The following is a 26,424-nucleotide window of genomic DNA, read 5'->3' as shown; positions in this document are numbered from 1 at the left end:
TTAAACTTAAGAAACATTAATCCCACCATTTGGAGAGGTTGGTGATTTTATTTTATTTTCTTTTCTTTTTGATTTGGGGGATCTGTTTTCATTTCTTTTTTATATGGGGGATATGTTTGCAGGAGCTTGATGTCAAGGAGTTGAATCCCAATTAGCATATTTTGACTAGGTAAACAGCATCTAATGAGTCGAGAATGACAAGCTTAGCTAATTAGCCATTGACATACGACACGTGACGAATTCTCAAGAATATTAAGGGTATCACTAAGCCGTCTCCTGTCTTACTTAACATGTTCTAGTTTGCGTCGAACGACTTGGAGTATTACTTAATTCTTTCAAGCCAAGTTGGTGTTTCAACAAGCAAACAAACCATGGCTTCAACTGTCGAAATAGTTCGCAAAGAAACAATAAAACCTTCTTCTCCTACATCCCCCCACTCAAAAAACTTCAAGTTTTCGCTTCTAGACCAGCTAATGCCATGTCCTTATGCTCCACTTGTCCTGTTTTATCCTTCCGGAGATGGCCTAGACACTGTCGGGAAAGTTAACTTGCTGAAAAGTTCCCTGTCCAAGATCTTAACACACTTTTATATGCTGGCCGGGAAAATGAAGGACGATCTGTCCATCGACTGCAACGATGAAGGGGCCTATTTTGTGGAAGCTAGACTGAATATTAGCCTCAACGACTTCCTATGCCGACCTGATTTGTTACAAATCCACAAGTTTCTTCCATGTGAAGTTGTCTTGAAGGGACCCATTGAAGGGACTTTTGTGTCTAATTTTCAAGTGACTGTGTTTGAGTGTGGTGGTTTAGCAATTGGTTTGTGTATATCACATAAGGTATTGGATGGTCATGCTCTGGGGACCTTCCTCAAAGCCTGGTGTTCTTCGATGGCCAGTGAAGCTGAAAATTTGATGGTTCCCGACTTCTCGGCATATTCTCTCTTCCCATCTGATGATGATTTGTGGCTTAGGGACTCTACAAATGTAATGTGGGGTTCCTTATTCAAACCCGGAAAGTGTATCACCAAGAGATTTCTGTTTAATGCCTCCTCGATTGCAAAACTTAAAGCGCAAGCAACTCTGAAATCTCGAATTACTCGAGTGGAGGCAGTTTCTGCTTTTCTCTGGAGATGCACAATCACTGCCTCTAAAAACAGGCATGGTTTTCATAGGCCATCTCTAATCACGCATTTGGTGAATCTCCGAAGAAGAATAGTATCATCCTCCTTGTACGAGAAGTCGATAGGAAATCTCCTCTGGATAGCTTCCGCAAAGTGTAACTCCGAACACGAGCCAGAATTGTATCACTTAATGAATGAAGTAAAAGGTGCCATATCAAAAGTTGACTACAAATTGACGGATAGACTGAGAGGCAATGAAAGGAAGTCGATGGTTACAGAATCTTTCAAGGAGCTCACAATTCTAGATGGGACAGATTATCTTAGTTGCACTAGCTGGTGCAAACTCGGGTTTTACGAGGCTGATTTTGGTTGGGGTAAGCCTATTTGGGTAAGCAGTTATGGGATTGGAGGCACAATGGTAATGAATTTTGTGATTTTGAATGACACGAGCTGTGGTGAAGGGATAGAAGCATGGATAACTCTGGATGAGCAAGACATGAGTTTCCTACAACAAGATCCAGAGCTTGTCTCGTTGACTTCCATTGACCCGAGCCCTCTTCATTTAACTGAGCATCCTTGACAAATGGAGATTAACGATGGTATTATCGACTGTTTATTACCCGAATTACATGAAAAGGTAACGTGCTTTAGGTTGTATGCTGTTTTCCAATCTATCCAGTATTTGTCTACCAGCAAAATCCCTAAGAAAATAGTTTATGTTGTGTTTCTACTCCTGTTGTGTTTCTGATGCGGCCTCTGGATAGGATTGACAAAATGGGGGTTTCTGCAATTGGGAGAAAACCCAGTTCAGAAATGAATAGAACCGTTTTCGAAATTCTAAGCCTAGAAGGTGCAAGTGCTGCTTCAACGATTAAATAATGCTCAATGTAAATGATGCATGATTTTCAAACAGACCGTCTTCTTTTCGTGCTTATGCCTATCCCATGTGTTTCCTTCACATATGAGGCACCCAAATATATAGCAACTATAGTTTCAATCTAGCCGAGGCAAAATGTACCAAATGAATAGTTCATATATTTCAAATTCAGGCATTGAAATAGCCAGGACATGTCAACTAAAAAACAACAATAACGTGGACTACTATAACATAGCATCCATACTTACAGTGCGTTCATTCTAACACAAAACTATACTGACATGCTCTAAGGCACATAAAAGAATAGATTTAATATACATAAAAGTATCGTTCATTCTCTTTATTGATGTCAAACTTATCTACTTCAACCAGCAAACAATGGTAGTTAATAGATACTTGAATCATTAAAGCAATGTAGTGGACTTGACTTGAATCGGCTGAAAGCTTTCTAAATATTTCAAATGGAACATCTCGAATCGAGCCACGAAACAATATCATCGATGATGGTAAAAATTCTATGATCAGGTTCACCTTCAAGAATGGAATGATAGCCTCCTTCATAAAGTTTCAGAGTTTTATCCTTGTTGGAGGCTTTCTCATAAAGAAATTGGCTCACGGATGGATCGGTAATCTTATCAGCAGCTCCATGAACTATCAGCAATGGGGATGAAACCTGTAAAATTTCTCAAAGATGATAAGAACTGGTGTTTTACACATTAAAAGACTATTTAATCCCTGCATTTTTACAAAAGTCCAAACTTTGTCTCCTTTTGTAGAAGAAAAATTCCAAGATAATGAACAATTTTGGGCTTTTTGAAAGAAAATGTCCAATTTAGGTTTTTCTATATGCTCCAAAGATGAATAAAGCATTGACCTTATGTGCTTGCATTTCGATATCCTTGGTGGCCTTTAAAAGTTCAACAGCAGTTATCAAGCGCATCCGGTCACTGTAACAGATCGCATTGTAGGCAGCCTAACACAGAAGACAAAGAGATGTTAAAAAGGCGTTCCTCTTCAATGTTTCCAAACTTAATTAGAGAGTAAAGTAATTTTCCAAAGACAAATGATTAGATGAGACAGTGAACTAACCAGTTTCCTTTTTCTTGGGTCTCGGAATCCGAGCTCGGCAAGATCTCTCTCAGGAAGAAGCTTAGCTTTGGGTGTGACTTTAGACAGGATGGTTAATCCCTTCAAAACAGCAGCTGGAGGAAGGACTTCTTCTGCAACCTTAAACAAAAAGAGTTGGCAAATTTTATCAGTCAAACAACAAAACACGTTGTGAAGCATAACTAATGATTGAAATTTCATTCAGAATATGCAAAAAACGAGAGGCTTACTCTACACATTGGTGCTACAAGAATAACTCCATCCCAATTCTCAGGTTCTTTCAGATGAACTTTCAGAGTAACCGCTCCGCCCATCGATTGCCCAAAAACGAAATGAGGTAACCCTCTCAACTCAGGTTTTGCTATAAGTAAGAAATATCAACTCAGATCTTTCTTTCTAGCCCATGTCCATGAGCACAAAACAAAATTCATTAATGAAAACACCACACAACCTTTGATCTTTTGATATTGTTCGACGACAACATCGACTAAGCCGTCAAAGCTTGGGATGTAACCATGCAATCCTCCAGAAAGACCAAAGCCAGGATAGTCTAAAGCATAAACACCATATCCAGATGCAGCTATTCGCCTAGCAATACCTGAAGTTTCAAATTTTGCTTATTTACCAAACATAGACTAGATGGTAGTTAATATCCATGGCAAAAGAGATGTAATAGAAAACGAACCTTCAAAGAAGAAAGTGCAAGTATCACCATATCCATGGCAAAAGAACACAGCACCTTTAATTGGAACCCCTTGTTTTGGCTTCCAACTTTTGCAAAAGATCTCAACTCCCCTTGAACTTATCTCATACCACTGTTGAAAGACAAAAGCCACCAACATTAATCAAAGCTTTAGGTTACTTAGAACATCTTTGCTTGCTAAGAACACATTTATTTGAAAATGAAGCTGATTTCATCGAGTAAAATAAATAAAAATAGCATTTTTACTTTACCTCCTCTGTTCTGATCCCTTCAGGAGCAAACTAACAGACCACCAAGTTGGGAAACAAGAAAATAGGAAACCAACATCAGTTAATTAATAAAAAAAACTTGAGAAAAAAATCCAAACTTTGAGCAAGTTTTTTCAAATGGTCCCGATCATGATCATATGAATGGAAGTAGAAACTGACCTTGAACAAGCAATGATCAAGGTTTTGGTGGACCTCAACGAAAGCAGATCGAACTCGTCTACGAGCTGGAGCAAAATCAAGGCTTTGAGAAGCAATCAGATTTAATTCTTCACTAACGCCATCAATGGAAACTTTTCTCTTTGCAGCTGTGACAGTTAGTTGGCTGCGAGTGTGACAGCTATACTGGTTCTTCTTTAAATCGGGTATCTGGGTCATGAAATGCGTCGCCGGAATATTGAGCTTCCGGTGGAAGAGGGAGGCCGCCGGCGGCGCACAAGACGTTAATGGGATGCTCATTGTCGTTTCTTTCTGATGTCCAAGTTCAACATTTTATTTGGACTGTGGTCTTAGAACATTCTTATAATAATAGTATGATCGATAACTATAGTCTATATGAGACTTGAATCATACTTCCATTTTGTTTTGTTTTTTCGATGTTTTTTTATTTTATTTTCTGAAGTAATGTATCCATTTTAATATTTTAAAAATTATTCATTCTCCCAAGCAATTTATTCGAAATAAATCAATTTATTATAAGGCAAATTACTTTTTACAATAATTTTATTATTATTTTTTCAAAATTTGTTTCTATTGATCAAGAATTCAAGATGATCAAATTCGTCGAACTACTTGAAGTTATCAATCCGAATGACCTGTTACATGTAATATACAAAGAGAAATTCAAACAAAAGAAACTCAACTTGAGAGTTTGTTGGATATTTTGAAGCTCCTTTTTTGACACTCGTAGTTGGTAGATGAAAGTCCGGCCTTCGTCCATATATGAAACTATGAATATTCTTGCTCGGAGAGATTATTTCGAGTCATGTTAAATACACATCAATTTTTGTGCACACCAACAATAATTTAAATGATTGTATGTTATCGTAACGTACAACAGTTTAAAATGTGGTGTGTATGAAAATTGGTGTGAATTACTTTCACCGGATTATTTCCTCAAATTTATTTCCAACAACACAAAGTAATATTGGTGAACGAAAAAAGAAAGTTGCAGGTCGTTGTCAATGGCGCACTGAAAAGTGAAAATAACTAGAGAGCGCACGTTGAGCATGTGTGTTCCACTGTGGAAGTGGAAGTCCAAGAAAGAAAATCGCTTCACTGATATTGAGACCAGAGGTTATGCATTTGATCAAATTGGCCCCTAGAAAATCTGTACTGTCAAAAATTTCTCCCTGTTAATCATTATTGAAAGTGAGTCGAAATGGATTACGAAATTCCCTACACAAAAACGTCGGAAATATATACTACAGTATGTTGTTTTAAAAAAGACATCCTAAAGATTAAAAGCTTCTTCTAGTATTTAGGATAGCGACTTTCTATTCGTGAAATAAAATTTAGAAAACTATAAATGTGAAGTTATGAAACTTTTTTTTTTTTTTGAATATAATGAAGTTATGAAACTGATCAACTCCATTTTCCTATACCATCAATTTTATGAAATGATCAACCAATATCTCCCTACTCCTCTAGCCCACTGGGCTGAGGGTGCCTTGTAAGTTGGGGCTTCTTTCACAATATCACTTTGTATAATATATATATATATAATGATCATTGGGCCTGTTAAATAAACTTTTGGAAACTCTTTAGAAAAATTGAAATTGTTTCTACTTTCCTATTGCATGTTAATTAATATTTGAGAAATTCTTAGATGCATAATGACATAATTCATCAACTTTAAGGCATTCCATTCAAATTTCGATATGTGTATTTTTTGTGTGTTGTATTTACTTTGTAATAATAAATATGTTATAAATTAAAAATACATAAATTATTTTTATGGAAAGTGATTTATAATGGATGGTAATCCAATTTTACTTTAGGAATAATGTAAAATAAATTAAAAGCTAATTATTTTCCAACAGTTGGTCGATACTCGACAGGTTCCCATCCAGAATTCTATTCTTGGCAGCTTTCTTAAGGTGCGTACTAAAGATTCTAACCAGTGATTAGAAAATCTCAAATTTACATCAAAATTATTGCTAGATTGTTTGTCATCAAGCCAAAGAGACAAATTTGATTATAATTACTTAATAGCGTGTGGGTAAAGTAAATGGAAAAAAAAAACTCGATGCTCTTTAGAAACAGCAAAAATGCTGTGTCCACCACTACAATAATACATGTTAAAGAAAAATAGTTATTAAAAAATTAAGATTATATTTATTTTTATTAAGTTTTTAGTTTGATTTTTGCCCTTTAAAGTTCACAAATCCTCATATAAGATATATTATGTGAATCATATAATATATATAAGAAAAAATATAATATAATCATCAATATAGTGTAAAAGAAAAATAAAAATATATAAACAAACATGACTTAAAGAAAATCTAATAAATTTTTTTTTCTTTGTACACTTATCTTTTTATAAGTTTCGTATAACATTTTGCTGTTCTTTAAGTTTTATTCAAGTAAAATGGTTGGTAACGAAAGAGAATGATCGATCTAGCTAGTCTGTGTTGCGATCTGTGGAGATTTTTGTTTATTAATGTGCTGATCGATTAGAATACCATCTCATGTGAAATATTGGACTCAATTCGACGAAAAGTTTGCCATAAGCACACCCAACACCCAAATTTTAGCCTCCGTAAAAGAAACTAGAAATAATTAGAAATATATAATCACATTATTCAAATCTCCAATCATTTACTTCAAAGTTCAAACAGTTTTATACTTCTAATTGGCTCGCAATTTTTTAACAAGCGGGAACTTTGCTTTGAATATATATATTTTTTTTTTATGTTCAGACTATGCTTTGATTAATTAGTAGTCTAATCATATCCATTAATTAAATTTTTATAGTTTGAAGAAACAATGATCAAAGTAATAGTTGTTGAAAGAGGTTGTTTAGCCGAGCCTGCATTCCAACATTATATTGAAGGATTGATTTGCTTGGAATAGAAGAAAGCTCAAAAGAAAAAGAAGAAATCAAGTTTGCAGTTGAAGAAAAAGAAAAATGCAATGGAAAAGGCCATCAAAATTGGCATCAATGCATTTGTCAAAGATCTCCTAAGTATTATAGATGATCCTGAAGCAAAGAGAAACAAAATTGGATCGATTAGAGGCAATGCAGAGAAGATTAAAGTTGAATATGCAGTTGTGACTGTCAAGGACGATTCTGCACATCGTCAAAAGCTTGAGGACCTTGTTGTCTCTGCACTAAAAGTTGAGGACTTCATCGGCTTTTCTGGAACTTCGTCGACTGAGAATGAAATTGACGTTCTGCGGAGCGATCGGCGATTAGTCGGAGTTCGGACGACAAGCCAGAATGTTCAGGAAGACGTCGCTACAATACCTCTAAGAGCAATTCATCTACGATTTCCCAGATCGAAAAACCCCAATTCACCTAGGGTTTTAGGTTACTGTTTCATTACTAAGCTTTCTCTCTCTTCCGAATAATTAGGGTTAGCTTATCTTTTGCTACTCTTGATGGATTTTGATGATTCAAAAGGCCATTTAGGGTCGAATTGATGCTCTGAATCTGATTATGAACTCAATTTTAGCAATTATCTAGTAATGAATAAAATGTTTGCTCGATCAACTTGAGTTCTGGGTTTCTGCTGTCAGAATTGGGGATTTCAACTGCAAGTTGTTTTTGGCTGATTTTTTGATTCAGAAAGCATACATTGGTGACTATGAAGATGTTTTGTGTACAAACCTTGCGATGAAAAAGCTCAAAAATGATCATGGTACTCAAAGTAGCTGTTTTAGCTTACTTTCTGCAATTTCAATCCCAGTTTCAGTTTTAGTCAATCAAATGAAAAAGTTTAAATTGGAAAAGTTCAGTAGTAGTGTAGTAAAGGTTTCTACATTGGTACTATGTCATTTGAAGCGCTGAATCAAAAGTCAAGTACAAAGTCAACCATTTGCTGTTTTGTGTGTTCTTCTACAAATTTGGAGTTCAGATGGAGATGAAGTAAAATCTCCGTTCCAGCTGATTGCAGTCTCATTTTGAAGATTAAAAGAAAAGCAATGAAGTGAAGAGCAAGCAAAAACTCAGTCGTTTTAAGTTTCTAGCAGTTTTAGTCTTATGGTCTCAAAAGTACTTTTTGCTTTTCCTACATGTATTTTCATTTCCAGCATTTTGTAATTCAAGTTTATGACGTCTAGAATAGCTGAGGATTAATATAAAAGGTCATTAACTTTATTCTTTTCATTAATGAGCTTTTAGGTTAATAAAGATCATATCAAAAATTTCTCTTAAAAGTTCATCATCTGTTTTATTTTTCTAGTTTCAAAGTACTTTTATTTTGGTTGCATTGGTTTTTTGAGTGATCACCTTAGTACTAAATCGAACCCAAACTAATTTATTAGGATCAAAACATCTTAGATGCCTAACTTTAACCTCAGATTGGATTCAAATTTTTGCACAAGTTAGAATATCATCCATTCGATTACAAAATCACAAATTCTACTATTTGTTTGTTCTGTTTGATGAGCTTTTGCTGTGTTCTTGTTATTTGTACTTGTGTTTCTTCTTGATTTGTACTTGTGTTTCTTTTTTATTAGGAGCACAAGGTGCAGTAACCACTCCGTTTTTAACTTAAACACCAAAAACTTGATAAATACTATAATTAGAAATGAAGATTAATTAGAAGAATGACATTTTTCATATATATAGATTATGAAACAACGTGATCGATGGAACAAGAAATAAAGATGGATTGAAGTCTCTGGTAGCCACTACTCAATTCCCCAGTTATCCAAAAATTTAATGGGTAACATTTCCTGATTTTTTTTATCATTTTTTTCTTAAAAGAAACATTGAGTCGACTCAAAATATCCATGGTAATTAAATATAACAAAGTTGTACTGCACTGTTTACTTTTTGATTTTTTTAAACCGATCGAGTTAAAGGAAGAATATATAGTTATATATGCATGATAGAACGTAATGCATGATTACTTGTGATCTCATCTTCAACTTCAAGTCATTAATTTCGACTATGATAAGCCTTATAAGCAGGCTCGATTGTATTGTGACTAGAAAATAAAAAATCTTGCCGAGATAGTCCAACTTAATCATTAATACATAATAGTCTATCTAATTATTATTAAAATATTTTCCAGTTAGATATATTCTAGTTTTTATCTTTAATTTGGAGAAGTATTTCTTGATTAGTTTTGAAATCTTAGGAGGACCCCATTCAATGATTTCTAAGTACATCTAATCTAGAGGATAAATTAATTATCTTTTCAGAGATTAGACTTTCAAGTCCATAAAGAAGCAGAAATCTCAATTTTTTTTCGTACAGAAAGTCTTTCCAGCTAATGCATATATTCCACAATCTACATGTTTTTTTCTACCTTAGGAAATGTCCACATTTGTGCAGTTATTTGTGGCTGCAGATCTTCTCTGACCTACAACTTGATACTTTCTTTTTTGACTGTAATAATATTGAATTCATTAGGGGAGTATCAGTTGGTACTATTTTTAAAAACACAATATCATATTACAACATTCTTATAATTGTTTTCGTGAAATAGATCGAAACAGAACCATCTTACCAAGACTAATGTGAGATTTATAATGATTATATATACAATATGTACTCTAAGTACAACGTTTTCTAGAATATAATTATTAATTAGAATTATTTTCTGTTACGTACTTTATTATATCACCTATTAATCATCACAAGCAGCTTTGAGTTTACCTCCCGTAGAATCGGATTTGGAGTTGAAGAGACGTAATTAACGGTTACGTTGCAATGGCCCTCGTTCTCCGGCTCCTAAGATTCAAGAAGAAATAAAGGCCTTAATTTATTTTGATCTCAAAAAGGGTCTAATGTTGAATACGGACGCAACTTACTCCAAAGTAGTTGACGTAGCGAAAAAATTTCTTCTGAGATGTTTAAATTTTCTTTGGTTATTTTCTGCTGGTTATTTATTAGGACTTAATTAGGAGTTGGTTTTTCTCAGGAAAATATATTTTTTAGGGCTAAAGAATAGATAAATTTGTGTTTGATTTCTCAAAAAATTATATCTTGTACTTTTTGCCAAGATACTAAATATAAAATACCATATAATTAACAAATATAATGAAGAAAATTTAATGTGAAGTTAACTACTACAGTCCTCAAACTCTTCATTTATCAAAATAAAAATAAAAATGTGAAGTAAACTATAATCTATTAATACTGTTAATTAATAGGGAATGTGAGATATTAAACATTATTTTCCTACTATACTAAAAAATGAATAATCAATGTGAATATGACACATATTTGAATCAATAATCAGTGTGAATATACTATTAGCTACTTCAACTTGCACGATCCATGAGAGGCCAGGGAGTTGTATCATGTATGTATGGCCTGAGGGCACAATCGGAAATGAATCCCACAAGTGTCTTTAACATCGAATCAAACCATTTATTTAAAGTTAACTAATATTCAAATTCTTTTATCCGCTTTATGATCTATGATTAATCATGTTTGAATTATCGTAAAAAACGAATGTGTAGGTCTCTTTCACCAAATGTTTTAATCCTTATTCCCTTAAGATAGTAGAATGGAATTAATGATATGTAATTAAGAGATCCACGTCCTTTGTCATTTCTTTTTATTTTGAGGGAGTATGGAGGAGGATGTCGTAATACACAATCTTTTCCTTGTAATTGTAAAAAGATTATTTCTATATTTTGAATCCGTGACCTTCAGACCATAAAAGAACAACGTTAATCGATTGCGTCAACTCTCGCTCTCCTTCGTCGCTTCTTTATCAAATAAAAAAAAGTCCCTCGTCACTTGCACCAATACCTATCGACCGAATCTAATCATTAACTATACCACAAGTAGCAGAAAAAAATTGGTCTAGGGTTTCGATTGGACATGCATGCATAATTGCATATGAATTAATAATATGATATATGTACTATGTGTGCCTATAATATAAATGACCACTTTTGAAATTGCATGCTCGAGCTTTCAAAGATGCCATTAGTTTAATTTATCAACCATAAGATTTTCACAAAGACACTATAAAAAGAAATGAAAGTATGAGTAAGCTTTTCCAATCAATCGTTTTGAGGGCATGCCAATATTGAAAGCATATATGAAAATTGCTATATTATCATTGCGTTCTGAATGATTCTCACACATTATATTATAGATGTCAATATCCGACTAAGTTAAAGAACAAAAAGTAAAAGGAGGAGGAGCTCATCATTAAGATTTCAATTATTTTTCAACTTTTGAACCTAGAATTTCAATGCTGGATTCATAAACTCTATGATACACACTTACCTATTCCTCAATTCTTTATTATGGTCAACATTACAATTTCATTGATTTGATTTTGAGTACATCATTTTGAAATTACAAACTAACAATAAAATTATTAATATAAAATTTTTGCTTAACAATCTATTATTCTTCAATTTAATTTAATTGCTACAATTTAAAGACTTTTCTAAAAAATTTATCCATAGAAGTACGAACCAATGACTTATGCAATACTCGATATATCTCTCCACATCTTTTTTTTAAGAAAAGATTTATTATTTATCATCCCACAAGCTAGCTATCGAGATGAATTTGTAGGCACCGGAATTTTGACAACAATTAGCTCATTTCCGTTATCAAAGTTTGAACGAAATTGGCGAGCTCAATACATCCTAAATTAATAGCATCGGGTTATTTTTTAAAACTTATAGGTTCATATTTTAGCTTTCCAATGGTTTAAACGGGGGCTCATTTGGATATTTGTATCCCGAATTATGTTGATTTTTGTGATTGATACAATTAAAAATAAGATGTGAGTTTGATTTTCAAAAAAATCTTATCAATTAATTTCAAAACTTGTAATAAATAAATCAATATGTTATAAATATATGCCAATCAAACTGTGTCTCAATGATTAAGACGTTTTTTCTACGGGAGATCATGTATTCGACACTTTGAGGAACGAATTTTGGATAAGTAGATTGTATTAGGAATAGTTATATATGTTATAAATATATTTATATTCAATTAGGAGTTTATTCTTATGCATCAAATAAATTTTATTATAAATAAGGTGTCCTACCTAGGACAAAAAAATAAAATTTTAAACATATATCAAACTTGAACTATCAATCATGTCGAAAAGTCAATTGTTGTCTCGCCACAAACAAACACAATGACAACACGTATACAAGACTATATATTTACAACACATAAAGAAGACGATTCAATCTAACGTTCAAAGGACATCGACCATATATATTAATTAGATCTTTATTCATAGATATTAATCATGTTATGCGTTACTATAATTTACAATAAGGAAAAAATGGAAAAGAAATGTGCATCCCCTGACCAATATTTTTGACACTAATTCATGATTCTATTAACCAAACATGAAATTAATACTATAAACTAGCTAGAATTTAATTAGTGGAACCTCATATATAATCTCAAATCAATTGTCAATTTCTCAGCAAAAATTCAGAAACAATAGGGTGTATGTATTTTAGCTCCTCTCCCTCTTTCAATCTTCTCATGCACACGAACGTAATTAAAGGGAGCCGACGGACGACTATATTATTACACAACATGATAGTAGTTAATCATTTGTCATTAGTGAATAATTAGTGATTGCAATTAGTAGCCAAGATGTATATATGTAGTGGGCCAATCCCCAATGACATCCTTTAAACTCCTTGTCAACTTTCAAATTCGATCGGTCAGTGTGATTAAGATTCGAAATAATAATGCATGGCCTGGTAAATCTTCAAAGCAAGAAATACGACACCAAATACAATCCAAAAATAATTAATTAATTTTAATGATTTATAGATAAAGAAAATTTAATCTGCAAAAATTAAATCGATGATCTTTACTTTCCTGACATAAATTTGATGATTGAATATTTAAATAAGACTATTTCATTTATGTTTAAGGGTGGATGATCGTAATAAAACTAAGGCTAGATCGAATTTAGTTGTTCCTAATAATATCAATACAGAAAGAAATTTAAAACTGATAAAAAGATGGTAAACTTTCAATTTCTTTTCGATTTCATTCAAAGCTCATTTTTAGAAAGAAAAATATGAAAGTGTTTATATAGTGATCCAACAAAAGCCTAGACGTTATAAAAGAAATTACAATTTTTGAGAAATGAAAAATGACAGCTGACTTATAAAAATCAGAGAAAATATAATATTTGTTTTTGGGACCACAAGTTGATATGCTGTCAACTAGCAGGTTTCACTCGGGTTTTTTCGCCACTACTCCTTCTCAAAACTTTTAATCCTTTAGCTGAGTAAAATGGTAATTTGTAGCTGTAAAAATTTCTTCTCCTTCAAAATCTGCAGATTAATCTTTAAAATACTTCAAAAAGTTGACTTTAGAGTTGATTTCTGTCTCAAACATGATGAGTGATGTCTACCATTACAGAAAGCTTCTAAATACTCTAACAAATGATTCTACATCTTCAATAATTTAACTAAAAATTAAAATGACTATTGGACTTGTTGAAATGTAAACTAAAATAGACTAAGACAATGGTCATTCTCTTCTTCTCATGCTGAAAACTTGCAGAAACCTCTTCTACAATTTCTAAATGCATAATGTAGTTTCACTGAATCGAAAGGAACAAGAAATCTTCGCAGCATACAAAATCCCCAATTTTTTCCAGTAAACTCAAGAACACAGCTAATCAAACTTGCAGATTATTCATTACTATGTAATTGATGAAATTGACTTAACCATTCGATCCGCAGCATCTATTATAATGAATGTGGAGCTTTGAATCGATTGTTTTGATCAACTAACGCAAAAGAACTATCAAACCCTAGTTTATTTTTCGACAGACTAAAAAGGAAACTTCTAAAGCACTTTAGCATTACCATAAATGGAAACCCTAACCTTCAAATTGGGCGTTTTGATTCTGGGAAATTGTAGATGAATTTCTCGAAGAGGTGTTGTAGCTTACGTCTTCCTGAACATTTTGGCATGTCGCCTGAGCTCCGACTAATCGTCGATCGCTCCGCCAATTGTCAATTGCATTCTCAGTCGATAAGTTTTTAGAAAAGCCAGCAGAGTCCCTGACTTTTAGTACAGCTGCACCAAAATCCTCAACTTCTTCACGATATGCATTTGTGTCCAAACCTGTAACACTGTTCTTCTTCTTCTCTCCATTGCTTGAATCGAACCTGAGCCCATCTCCAACGGCCAGTTTCCTAAAACAGTTTCTTGATTTTCATTCCTTCTCTTTCCAAGTTTCACTTTAATTATATTGTTCTTTTTCCTTCTGCTCAATCCTGACATGCATTAGACTTTTCACAATATTTTAGATTGCTAGTCTCACGAAACAAGTTAACTCAACAAAATGGTGGGTCGATGATTCACAGGACGAAAGAAAATGACGTGAAAAGTTCATCATATTATTATTTTGTGGCATGATATATATCTATTCGAAAACTTTATAAATATAATAATAATTTTTCCCATATCAAACGTCAAATGTCGACCGATACATGATTTCATATGTACATGCATTGAGTAAGAAATATCGGCTTAATTAATGGTCGGTATGTGAGAACTCGTGTGAAGCCTCTAGTCCGGCTAGTGGTGGGTACGTAGTAATCAACATATTATATACCGTAGGAAAATCTTGAATAATTAATGTATAGAAGTAATTGTGAATATGAAATAAAATAAAATAATATATATATAATGTATGAATTGATGATTGATCATGAATGATTCAATGATCGAGTTAAGTGTCTTTTGTCATGTAAATGATTAGATGATTTGAAGAACAAAAACGTACATGTCATCATGGTTTATTGATAACGTCCTGGAAGTCTAATTACTGATCAAAGCTGTCCTCAAAGCAATATATATACTAATTGAAACCTACATTTTAAGAAGTACGATTGGTTGAAACCTTACTCGAAGTCGAGGTATACATAATGCTTAAAATATGCGTTCGATCCAAAATCGACCTAATTAAGGCTCAAAAAAACGTTAAATTGCGGCCAAAATAGTCAGCGAACCTTCAATATATAGAACCTCGCAAACTCGAGATCACGGAAGGTTCTCTACCATCATGTTTTCTTGCCTCTATATATTGCTATTTGTGCACGTATCTAAAGCAAATTTGTGAGCTAAGAAAAAAGAAACTAAACCATACAATTTGACCAACATTTGTAAAGCAAATTTTGTTCATGGACTCCAAGACCAAGACCCTCAAAAAATGAACTCGATCCTTCGATGTTCGTTTCGCTTAATGAGTATTTATTTATAAACAAATTGAAGTGAACTGTGCTCGTTTATAGACGGCCGTGAAAGCTAAAATTATATATTCGCTAATATTGTTCATGAGCTTTGAGTTAATATAGAGTTATATAGTTATTATAAAACCGTCAATCAGGACGTAGCCCAATAATTATGACGTTTATCTCTCTGCAAGAGGTCATGAATTCGACTCTTGAAAAACGGACTTTGAGAATATGAATAGATTATATTAAGAATTTATTAAAAAAAAGAATTATTATAAAACCGACAGTTAAAACATGAACAACTTAAAATTTAAAAGCAGAAATAAGCATAAACAACTTAAAATTTAAAAGCAGAAATAAGCATGTTTGTAAATAAAAATAAACACCACGTAATCAATTAAAATTATTATTGCCATCCATAAACGTTCTTTCCATTTTAGGTTCATCAGGAGAGGGCTCTACATTAATCTCCAAAATTCAAGGATCTTCTAATGAATCAAAATTCACATTAATATTCTCAATTTCATTTTGTTTGCTATTTCTAGACATAAGACGAATATGGTTGTGAAGGGGATAGAGTTTCACGTCCGATTCACCTATTCGTAAACACGAAAAATATAAATATTTTTGGCTTGGGAAGTATCCACGATCACAAATAATTAATTGAAATCAACATATTTTATTAATTTTAATAGTGTTAGAAGTGCAGGTTACGATCTCTTATCGATTTTCTTTGATTAGCACAAACTCGACTTTATCTTCTTCATCGATATAGTCCTATTTGCATGTTGTCTAATTAAGTATTTTGTTGTGATGAGACCATGATTGACTTTGTAGACTGAGTATTTTTACAAAAAAATAAATAACACAGATCACACGTCATATTTATATAAAATCATGTCAAAATTGGGTCAATCAGGCCAAATGGAGACTTATAGCTAGAAAAATTTTAATCAATCCATTATTAACCTCTCGAGAACGAGGGGGTCGTGATCCAATTTATAAAAGACCTAGAGAAGGCCTGATATAAAGGTTGAGTAAAGAAGCTGAAAAAAATCAGAAGTTTTAAGAAACTTCCTCAAAGATGCTCTGACCAAAGGGTGAATGAAGAATATTCACTTCAAATAAGAAAAATGAATTAGCCTCTAGAGATGAATCAGACAAATATATATGGTAAGTAGATATTTGTCTTTTAGGGTGATATTGTTCACATGACTTAAATCACCTATAAATGGTAAAAAACATATTCATGTCTAAGAAAGGAAGGCGAATCAGGTCAGATCACCCAAAGTATAACGACTTAAATCACCTATAAATGGTAAAAACATATTCGTGTCCAAGAAAGGAAGGTAAATCGGTTCAACACCCGAGGCCTGTGAAGGTGAATCAGATAAGCTATTTAGGGTGAGAAAATATTCGCTCATCAAGGCAATATTGAGTTCACATACCCCAGATCTCCCCTTCAGCCACTATAAAATGAAGACTCCTTGCATTGGTAAAGGGACCAACCGAAATTTACATAGCTTGCACTATACCCAACTTTCAAGCTTCCAGACATGATTTCCACAGCTTCACCCAAGTGAACCTCCACCCTCATCAGCACCAAAACAACCCTAGCTCACATCCATAAAAGAAAGTACACTAAATTAAGGGTCAAAATATAATTTTATGGCTGATATATTTGAGAAAGAGTAGCCTAGGATTTTTGCTTAGAATAGACGTTAATCAAAAGAGTGATAAGAATCGTAACCACATCGCTTTGATATTTTGAGATTAATAAAATTATTAATTTCGTTAATTATTTATTTGCTTTGAATTTTTGTCTGCTAACTCTAACCCTAATTTGTGATTTTTCATAGTCCACAGACTTCATGACATGTTGACGGTTTCTTATACGTCTCTAAAAACCTAATTTTCCGACCCTTAATAAAAACCAATTAAAACTTTACTTACATTTGGTAGAATCCTTCAAATTTATTTGGTGTACAAAAACAACACCCAACGGAAAAGACTTTCCCAATTTAAATTTCTTCAACGATATACTAGTGTCATTAAGATTATCATAATTTGAACTACAAATATCTCAAACCATCAGCATGTCATGACTTGACCTAAAAAAATGGCGCTCTCGCACATATTTTTTTATTTTATTTTTTATTTTGTTCACGCATACATCTGTGTTCTATTAAGTTTACTCTTGCTAATGGCAATAGAAAAGAGGTCAGGGTACAACATTGGCAGGCAGCTAATAACTCACGTTTATTACACAAAATCGATATGATCGTGACATTAATTTGCTCCAATTTTGTTAACGATTTCAAGCATCTATAATTAAGTAGACATTAATCCTTAACTGCCTACTAATGAGGATATCTAAAATTTTTGTGGACGTGCTCTACAATTGTCAACAAAAAGACGTTTACAATGATACTTTTCTCGAACTTTTATTTGTAACTGAGGATTGATCCTCTCTTTTTGCTTCTTCTAATATTATAAAAAAAAACAATTGATACTTTTCTCTTAGTTCCTCATTCATTAGAAGCGGTCATTTTCGAAGCGCGGAGACTTTGTAAGTATCTACACCAAAAGACGATGAAAATACACAGACCTTCAAGCGCAAAGCAAGCTCTAGTAAACAAATTTCAAAAAAAAAAAACCTTTAATAAACAGCCTCAAAATCCTAGTACTAAATAAATAAATATACATATCATGCCAACCACGGCAGTGGCGTAGTGGTTCGACATTTTTCTCTTTCGAAAGGTTGGGGATTCGATTCTTGGGAAGAACGGATATTGGATAGTTTATTGTAATAGTTACAGTATATAAAAAAAAATATCATGTCAAGGTTAAGTAAATGAATCAAGGAGTAGTAGCCTAGTTATGCATCTTTTAGGGAAAGAGCTTCCTAAATTTTGGGACGAAAATAGAGTATAATTAATACTATCGATCTTTAACTAAATGTCATTTTTACATATAATTTATATAAAAAAACTATAATTAATCAAGTAATCAAGGATGGAGAAAATATAATGTGCTGTATATGTATATATATAATAATTTGTGTGCAAATAAGAAATTATTTGTACAGTATTTTGTGTACATAAGCTATATATAGCTACCCATTCACAATTTCCTTAAATATTGTTTATTGTCATTAATTATCTATATATTTATTGGATGGATGGTCTTGGATTTCCTTAAATGTTGTCGCTACTTAATTAAGAATTCAGACTCGATATTTTTTTCTTTCCAGAATTCAGATATTCAAAGGTAGAGAATTACTATTACTAATGTACTTATCATCAAAACTTCAAAAAATATATATATATATACTTATCATCGTTGGTTTAGATTATCTCAAAAAATTTGAAGTTATAAAAAAACTGCTAGCTGCAACAGAAAAGAATAAAAAAGAAATAATAGTGTTAACTTAAAAAAAAACAAGCAAGCTTGAAGAGAAAGAAAGTTGAAAGAGAGAAGATAATCTCGACCTCTCTTGCTGAGAAATTGATCCTAATGATTCTTATGAAGTTTGTGAAGAAGAAAAAATAAACTTGGGCTTTGATCATATCAACAGTGAAGAAGATAAAGTTTTCTGCAGAAAGAATAATGGCGCACATCGACAAAATCTCAGGGACCTTGGTGTGGGGTCCGACTGAAAAAAATAAAGACGGCATTCCATCGGCCGGAGAACGATTTAGCGGAGGTCAAGCCACCACCATTAACTCAGGATGATCTCAGGATCATCGACATATCTTCGAATTAGCGTACAATTCTCTCTACTTAAAGTTCCTAATTTCTAGGATTCTTATTTATTGTTCATGTCTTTAATTTCCAATTAAGTAATTCGAATAAGATTAGAGTAAATTGGCAATGTGGGTAGCTTCATTAAACCATTATGAAGTAGTTTATAAGCTTAATTTGACTTGCCATAGTCTAGAATCCGTAATGTGTGTTCGAGTTGAAAACGATGAATTGAAACTGGAAATTTCCATTAGAAGTTGTTGCAGCTAGATTTGTTGATTTGAAATCGTTAAGGAAGGTCCATTGATGGTTTCTGAATGCTAAAACTGGATTTCTAAAGCGTGTTTGAAGATTGCATTGGTGGGTTGCTCTGTTTTTCAAGTTTCGATAAAGTTCAAATCGAAGTCGATTCAGAAGTTAGTTTCCAGTCAAGTTAAGCTTTGTCCAAGTTCATAGAGGTAATTAGAAGATGTTCAAATGTTGCTATGTGATTGATCAAGCTCAGAATGAAAGTCAAACAAAAGTAAGCCAAAAATGGTGTCTTTGACGATTTGGAGAAGATGAAGATTCAACTGTAATTTCCGCCCCTTTTATAGTGTTACTGACTCGTAAGCGCATCTTGGATTGATCCCAAGTGAAAAATCAAGCTGAGGTCAAGAGAAGATTAGGAAATGCAAGGATCGTGCAAAAAAGCAAAACCATTTCTAGTTTTATACTTTTCTGGTTTTCTGATTTTACAATATACCAGCTTGTAATTTCACTTTTAATTTTCATGTCAGCTAGGTTAAAGCATTGGACGTCTATAAATACTCTTGTAATCGTCTCTTTCAAATTATCAATGGAAAATAGAAATTAAAATCGTCATTGTTCATCTTTTTCAGTTTTAAAAGTTTGGTTGTGTTGGTTGAGAGTTACCTTAAAATCCGTCACCCAAATTAGTTTATTTAGGTCCCAAACACTTTAGATTCCAATGTTAAGTCTTTAGGATTAAGTAATCAAGTCGAAACAATGAAAGATATGATCAAATTTTCTATTATTGTATCATTAGTTCTTAATCTTTGAATTCTCTGTATTTTGATCGAATTTTGCAATTGTTCGTTGTGTTTGTTGTCTGAATCTTATATTTTCTAGCTCGGAGACACATGGTTCTTCCGTCAATCATCATGCAACAAGACATGATGACAGGGACAGAAACAGTTTACATCCAAGGAATTGTTATTGTTCCCTTAACATAGAAAAATAGAACACAAACATTTAATGTTAACATATGTAAGGTTCGCGATAAACAAAACACAAGCACAAGCACAAGCTAGGCATGATGTCGGAAAACATTGACCGATGTTCACAAAATAACACTATGTATATGTTCTGTATAAATATTATTGGAATGAATTGTTTGACCCTCTTTCACTTTCTTTTGTCTAGTAGTGTTCAACGATTCGTAGGAAATATTTAAAATGTCAAGTACTTCGTATTAGATTTTAGGGTAAAGTGTAAAAATCCCTATCAGTTTATGTCTATTCTATAATTTATTCTTTTTAATTTTTTAAAATTAAGAAAATCCCATACTGCTATTTAGTGATAACTACAAAATCCACTAGACGTTAACTTAGCTTGATTTATGTTAAAAAAAATTATAATGTCGCTCCAAATTAATGACATAATTAATACATTTATCTTCCATAAAAATTGACTGAAATAGTTGATGTTTCCTTTCATCGTGTTAAGACTTCTCAATTATGCTGGTAATTTTTAACTTTTATTTAAATTTATTTATTATACTGAAAAATATAGGTCAATATAATACAGACAATTAGGTAATGTTATGTGTTTCATTAACATCTAAAACTAACAGAATTAACATCCATAAGAGACTTTGTATATTATTATAAAATGGTATGAAGTTTTCTTAATTATGAAAGTTCAAAGGGGGGAAATTATAATAAAATAGATTTAAATTGGGAGTTTTTGAATTAAATAAATGTTTGTAGCTCGTTAACACCCAACCTAGAATTATGAAACACGATAATTTTGGATATTCAAATTTACATATATATATATAATGGTGGATTTTGTAGCTCGTTTGAATTGTATTACGGCTTAATAAAATTTTCAGGTTGAACTTAAAAAAAAAATTACATATATATAGAGACATCATTTTGGATTTATTCTAGCATTTCAAAGAAGGTTATTCTTAACTTTTTTTTTGATTCAGGTTATTCTTAACTTAAGAAGAAGGAAAAAAAAAAGGTATTCTTTGGTAAATATGTACTAAAAGTTTGGATAGTTAACGCATTACATCACACGTAGTAATTTCTGAATCACTCTACTTGTTAATGGTTGAAAGAGATGTAATAGTGGCAATTTGGTATATGTGCTTTTGATTGATAGAGAAGTTTGTTTCATTTAATTTAAGACGAAACAGTCTCTCACAATTAGATAAATTGATAATTTTCATCATTTACATAGTTCAAACCAGATAGCTCTAATTATAAACTAATCCATTAGAAGAAAAACTAATCATATACCCATATAAAAGTAGTTTCCAATTAATAGTTCATACTTGATGAAGTATTAAATAATAATTTATCGACTGTAGTGTTCTGTTTTGTACTATTATTTTAATCCCACGCGCTGATGAATGATGATCACACAGTCCAAATTCTAAACACATATAGTAATATATATATAAGCGATCGTGCAAACTCATATCTGTATTATCCATCCTATCATCCTTATTACCTCTTCATTCTGTTTCTGTAACAGAATATGCAAAATCTATGAGAAAGAGAAGCTAACCAAATTCAAACACTACAATCTACATTCTGTTTAGCTTAGCAACAACAACAACAACGGCTAGTCTTACAATTTGAAAATTTAATTTATGTACAGAAAAAAAAAACAGCCCATTATATATATAATTCAACATTAGTTGTTTATTCATTCACAGCAACAACCACCACTGTTCCTCTGTCTCTGCAATTTCCAGCTAGCTAAACTCACCAACGAAAACGCAAAACAGCCTGTCGTTTTAATTAATATCATGAAGCTTCTTCCTCCACCAAACCCAAATACTACTAGTTTCCACTACCATGGAGGAGGAGCTGCTAATAATATTAATCAACTTGATCACCATTGTTGCCCTGTAAAAAAAAATAAAGTTATGCCTCTTCTTCAACATTTCTTTTCCTCACCTTCAATCTTGCCCTGTAAAAAAAATACTAATAAAAATCAAAACTTTATCATCAAGTGGGCCCCTCGAATGGACTCCATCACCACAATAATAGCTAGGCCCACCTCCGACGCCGCCGCTGATCTTCTTCTCCTTCGTCATCATTATCGAAAAAATCAACGGCTGGCGGCGCAGAAGGAGAAGCTTATAGTTATAATGGGTGCAACTGGTGCTGGCAAAACCAAGCTTTCGATTGAGCTCGCGAAACGCTTCAATGGCGAAATCATCAATAGCGACAAAATGCAAGTTTATAAAGGGTTGGACATCACGACAAACAAAGCACCAATCAACGAGAGAGGGAATATCAACCACCATCTCCTCGGCGACTTCGACCCGGAGCTCGGTGAGTTGACTCGGTCCGATTTTCGCCGACTCACATGGTCCAAGGTCAAAGAGATCGAGTCGAGGAATAAAGTGCCGTTTTTAGTAGGTGGGTCAACCTCCTTCGTCCACGCATCGTTGACGGACCGATTCAATCCGGCGACGAACGTGTTCGACCGTTCCAACTCGTCCAACTCAGTGAGCTCCGAGTTGCGATACGACTGTTGTTTCCTCTGGGTCGACGTCTCGTTCAATGTCCTTTGCGAATACCTCCGCAAGAGAGTCGACGAGATGATGGACTCGGGAATGGTGGAGGAACTCGCCGAGTATTACGCCTCTGGCTCACTGAGTCGACATCCCGGGTTGAGGAACGCCATCGGCGTTCCAGAGTTTTACGACTATTTCAATTCGAAAGGGTATGATTCTGTGGATGAGGGTACACTGTACGAGGATGCGGTTAACGACATAAAGGATAACACGTGTCGATTGGCGAAGAGGCAGATTGAGAAGATCCTGCGGTTGAAAACAGCGGGTGGGTGGGGCCTACAGAGACTCGACGCTACGTCGTCGTTTAGGAAGGTGCTGACGTCATACGAAAATGAGAAGGAAGATTGGAGGGAGATATGGACTAGGCAAGTGGTGGAGCCTAGCTTCAAGACTGTGAAGAAATTCTTAGAAGAAGAATAGAATTTTCAGGCTTTTTTTTTCACCTTAATTTTGCCCGTTTAATTTGGACATTTTAAATATTCAAAAATAAATAAAAATTGGACAATTGGAAGGTGTAAAAATAAAACAAAAAAATTCAGTGTATATTTGCACTTACAAAATATTATTTTCTCTCAATTTGTCAATGGATTAGTATGGTGTGGCAACCAATTTTGGGAAAATCTGCTAAATCGTCGGATCATTCTCGGATTTTAGGTTTGGAATTTATGTACTACTTCCGTCTTAAAATATATGATGTTTTTCATATGTATAATTTCAGAGCAAAAACATAATGTATTTGAAGTTGATGGAGTATATACTAAAATTTAATGTACACAAAATGGTATACTATTGTTTATTATGTAATATATTCATTTTTTTCAAGATAAAACAGAATTAATCACGCTAGGTTATTTAAATTCGTAGGTTTTGTAGTTTTCCGGTCGGGGCATTTGTTAAAAAGAGTCTCAATTTAAGACGTATTTAGATTTTAAGTCGTGATGAATCTTTTTCTTCTTGATTAGAAAGATAATGTGACCAAAGATGGATGGTCCGCCTAACTCAAAACCATGTCTTTTAGATAGGGTGATCACTATTTCACACCTGATTAATCTAAAACAAATATTCATACAAATATTGGTTATTCTCGCATTTAAAATTTGTCTTGCTTTCTAAACACCCCCATTTTTAACAAAGTGTTTATTTGCTTCAAACATTTTCATATATTGTTAAAATCATTTTTCAATTAATCACTACTTCTAGAAATATTGATCCAATTAAGAGAGTACTTGATATGTTTTGGTGGTACTAATCCTAGAATGTTATGAATTAGGAAATAAATATTACAATCTCCATCAGAAGTGGTCCTAGAACCGTACGTAATATACACTAATTTCCTAGCTAGAGGTTGAATTTCGTAGCTATAGGAAAGTGATGTCTATAGCATTCAATATCTTTTGTACGAAGTTTGAATAGAAACCTTAAGAAAAAAAGATTCCAGAGAGTGACGCCTATATGATCTATTGTTAGAGGATCGACGTCAAACTAACTAGGTTATATTGCTATAAAGAAAATTTGAGCGACTCACCTACTTCCACGAATCCATGACAACAATTTACCTCTAAATTGAGATTATGATTTCACAACTCATATTCTAATGTTGTCTAGCTAGCTGGTGAAGGCTACTGAACAAGTTATCTATGTTGATTTTTTAGGTCTCTTAATGCCAAATTCTGAGGTTTAAGAGTTATCTATTATAAAAGTATGGAATGGAACCGAACAGTAAGAATAAACAACAAGAACGATAAAAACAAACATAAGACTTATTGATCTAGTTCGGAATGTTAACTTACTCATATGTCTAAGGGACACCAATATCGATTCACTAGAATGATACAATAGAGTCCAAAAATTACAGTAGCATCCAGATCACTATCCTAGCCCGTGCGTAAAAAAGAGGGACACGGTAAGCTTTTTAAGTTTCTTTAAGGACCCGAACAACAATTAATGTCAGAAAAAAGGTTTTGTTGCAGCAATTACTTTAGAGTTCGATTACACCTTGATTTGATTGCAACGATGTTGTGTCTAGGAGCTCAATTGCATAAATCAAAAGCTGGTTGTTGCCATGCTGAATCGAGCTATAGAAATCCTTCAAGTGTGAAGTGGTTCCTCAAACCAATCTCTCTTAGTTCGAAAACGTTGTACGTAGCATTGTATTTATAGACATAACATACCAACTTAGAGTGTTTGCGTGAGTTTATACACTAAAACAACAAGTTGATTCTGAATTCGTGGATGCGTGTTAGTCGATTTAATTCCATAAGGACTACATTTTGGTCATTGAGTTTAACTATGAAACGAGTGTTACTTGTTGATGAAGTAACCGAGTGTCGTCTAGAATGTCGGTTGATAATAACAAATAATCTCTGTTTTGATCGACGATCATACTTGTAACATTATATTTTAACAATATCTCCCATTTTATAATATCAGTATAATTATTGTTGTAACAATTTTTATTTTATAAGGAGGCCTGGAACATAATTGCTTAGAATTCACGATTCATATATGTACATGTACATCTTCCGTATCAAAATACATAATGTTTGAGATTTTTAGATTAATTCGTATGTTTATGTATTTCGTCACTAATTTGGTGCAAATTAATATGGATGAACCTAAAAATCTAAAACTTATATGATGCGGAGGTAGTACTAAATTCAACGTATTTAAACCTAAGCATATTTTTTTTAAACACACTACTAATAATATCCAAGCAAATTCACCAAAATGTTTTACCTATAATCGTGGGACTCCCAATTAAGTCCATTCATGTCTAGATATATAAGGAAGGGGACCAAATTATCGATAGTCAAAATCAAAGGCCAATATTGAAAGAGCTAGTACTAGTACATGTTTATGTTGGTTTCTATCACATTCAGAGGCAGGCTAGGTCTTACTTCTTACTTCTTACTTCCAATATTGTTTGGTATTGATAACCATTTTCTAAAAAACAAAAAGAGTGAAATTATTATGTTCCCTTTAAAGCTAGCTCGGTGGAATTATTTTAACTACCCAGTACGTAGCCTAGTAATTAGGTATTTGGTTCTCCCATTAAACACCTTTTAGCCTAATTAATCAGTTCTAGTCTTAAGTACGATTAATGAATTCAAAAAGAAATTATCACTTGTCACTCGAGAATGATTGAAAATTGGTCAAGTTGGAGATCCAAGGAAAGAAGTGACTTGAGTGAAGAAAGACAATAGCATCGATAAGTGTGTATAAACTTCATGAGTAGCACAATTTTCACATAAATAATTAAGTGTACTATAAATTAAAAAAATTGTAGCTACAATATAAAAAACTACTTGCTAATATTTTGACGATCGAGGAAAAAACAATAAAAAAAAATGATCGAGTGTTTCAATTAGGACTCAGTCCCCAGGAGAGGAGTTGGAGCTT

At 33.0% G+C, this 26,424-nt stretch overlaps 3 protein-coding genes across 3 annotated transcripts; 2 read left to right on the top strand and 1 right to left on the bottom strand.

Moving 5' to 3' along the window:
- The first annotated feature begins 371 nt into the window (after positions 1-371).
- On the top strand, positions 372-1,703 carry LOC139885307 (epi-neemfruitin B 7-O-acetyltransferse L7AT-like). The gene has a single exon (XM_071869226.1). It carries the CDS (start codon positions 372-374, stop codon positions 1,701-1,703), a length of 1,332 nt encoding a protein of 443 aa, XP_071725327.1.
- A 754-nt stretch (positions 1,704-2,457) lies between these two features.
- Positions 2,458-4,535, bottom strand: LOC139885306 (caffeoylshikimate esterase-like). Its single transcript, XM_071869225.1, has 8 exons — positions 4,239-4,535; positions 4,062-4,091; positions 3,793-3,922; positions 3,559-3,705; positions 3,338-3,468; positions 3,090-3,227; positions 2,875-2,973; positions 2,458-2,673 (listed from the first exon to the last, which is right to left on the bottom strand). The coding sequence occupies exons 1-8, from the start codon at positions 4,533-4,535 to the stop codon at positions 2,458-2,460; spliced, it is 1,188 nt and encodes a 395-aa protein (XP_071725326.1).
- A 17,713-nt stretch (positions 4,536-22,248) lies between these two features.
- Positions 22,249-23,445, top strand: LOC139885305 (adenylate isopentenyltransferase-like). The gene has a single exon (XM_071869224.1). It carries the CDS (start codon positions 22,249-22,251, stop codon positions 23,443-23,445), a length of 1,197 nt encoding a protein of 398 aa, XP_071725325.1.
- The last annotated feature ends 2,979 nt before the right edge of the window (positions 23,446-26,424 follow it).

This window comes from Rutidosis leptorrhynchoides, unplaced genomic scaffold, assembly GCF_046630445.1.
Source record: "Rutidosis leptorrhynchoides isolate AG116_Rl617_1_P2 unplaced genomic scaffold, CSIRO_AGI_Rlap_v1 contig94, whole genome shotgun sequence".
NCBI lineage: Eukaryota > Viridiplantae > Streptophyta > Magnoliopsida > Asterales > Asteraceae > Rutidosis > Rutidosis leptorrhynchoides.
This window is presented reverse-complemented; position numbering and strand designations above follow the sequence as displayed.

Bases quoted from the DNA above. Each gene is read 5' to 3' on its own strand.
- LOC139885307 (XM_071869226.1), top strand. From the start codon at position 372: ATGGCTTCAACTGTCGAAATAGTTCGCAAAGAAACAATAAAACCTTCT.
- LOC139885306 (XM_071869225.1), bottom strand. From the start codon at position 4,535: ATGAGCATCCCATTAACGTCTTGTGCGCCGCCGGCGGCCTCCCTCTTC. The intron at 3,228-3,337 runs GTAAGCCTCTCG...TTTTTGTTTAAG, and splicing joins TTGTAGCACCAATGTGTAGA to GTTGCAGAAGAAGTCCTTCC. The intron at 2,974-3,089 runs GTTAGTTCACTG...CTTCTGTGTTAG, and splicing joins ACCCAAGAAAAAGGAAACTG to GCTGCCTACAATGCGATCTG.
- LOC139885305 (XM_071869224.1), top strand. From the start codon at position 22,249: ATGAAGCTTCTTCCTCCACCAAACCCAAATACTACTAGTTTCCACTAC.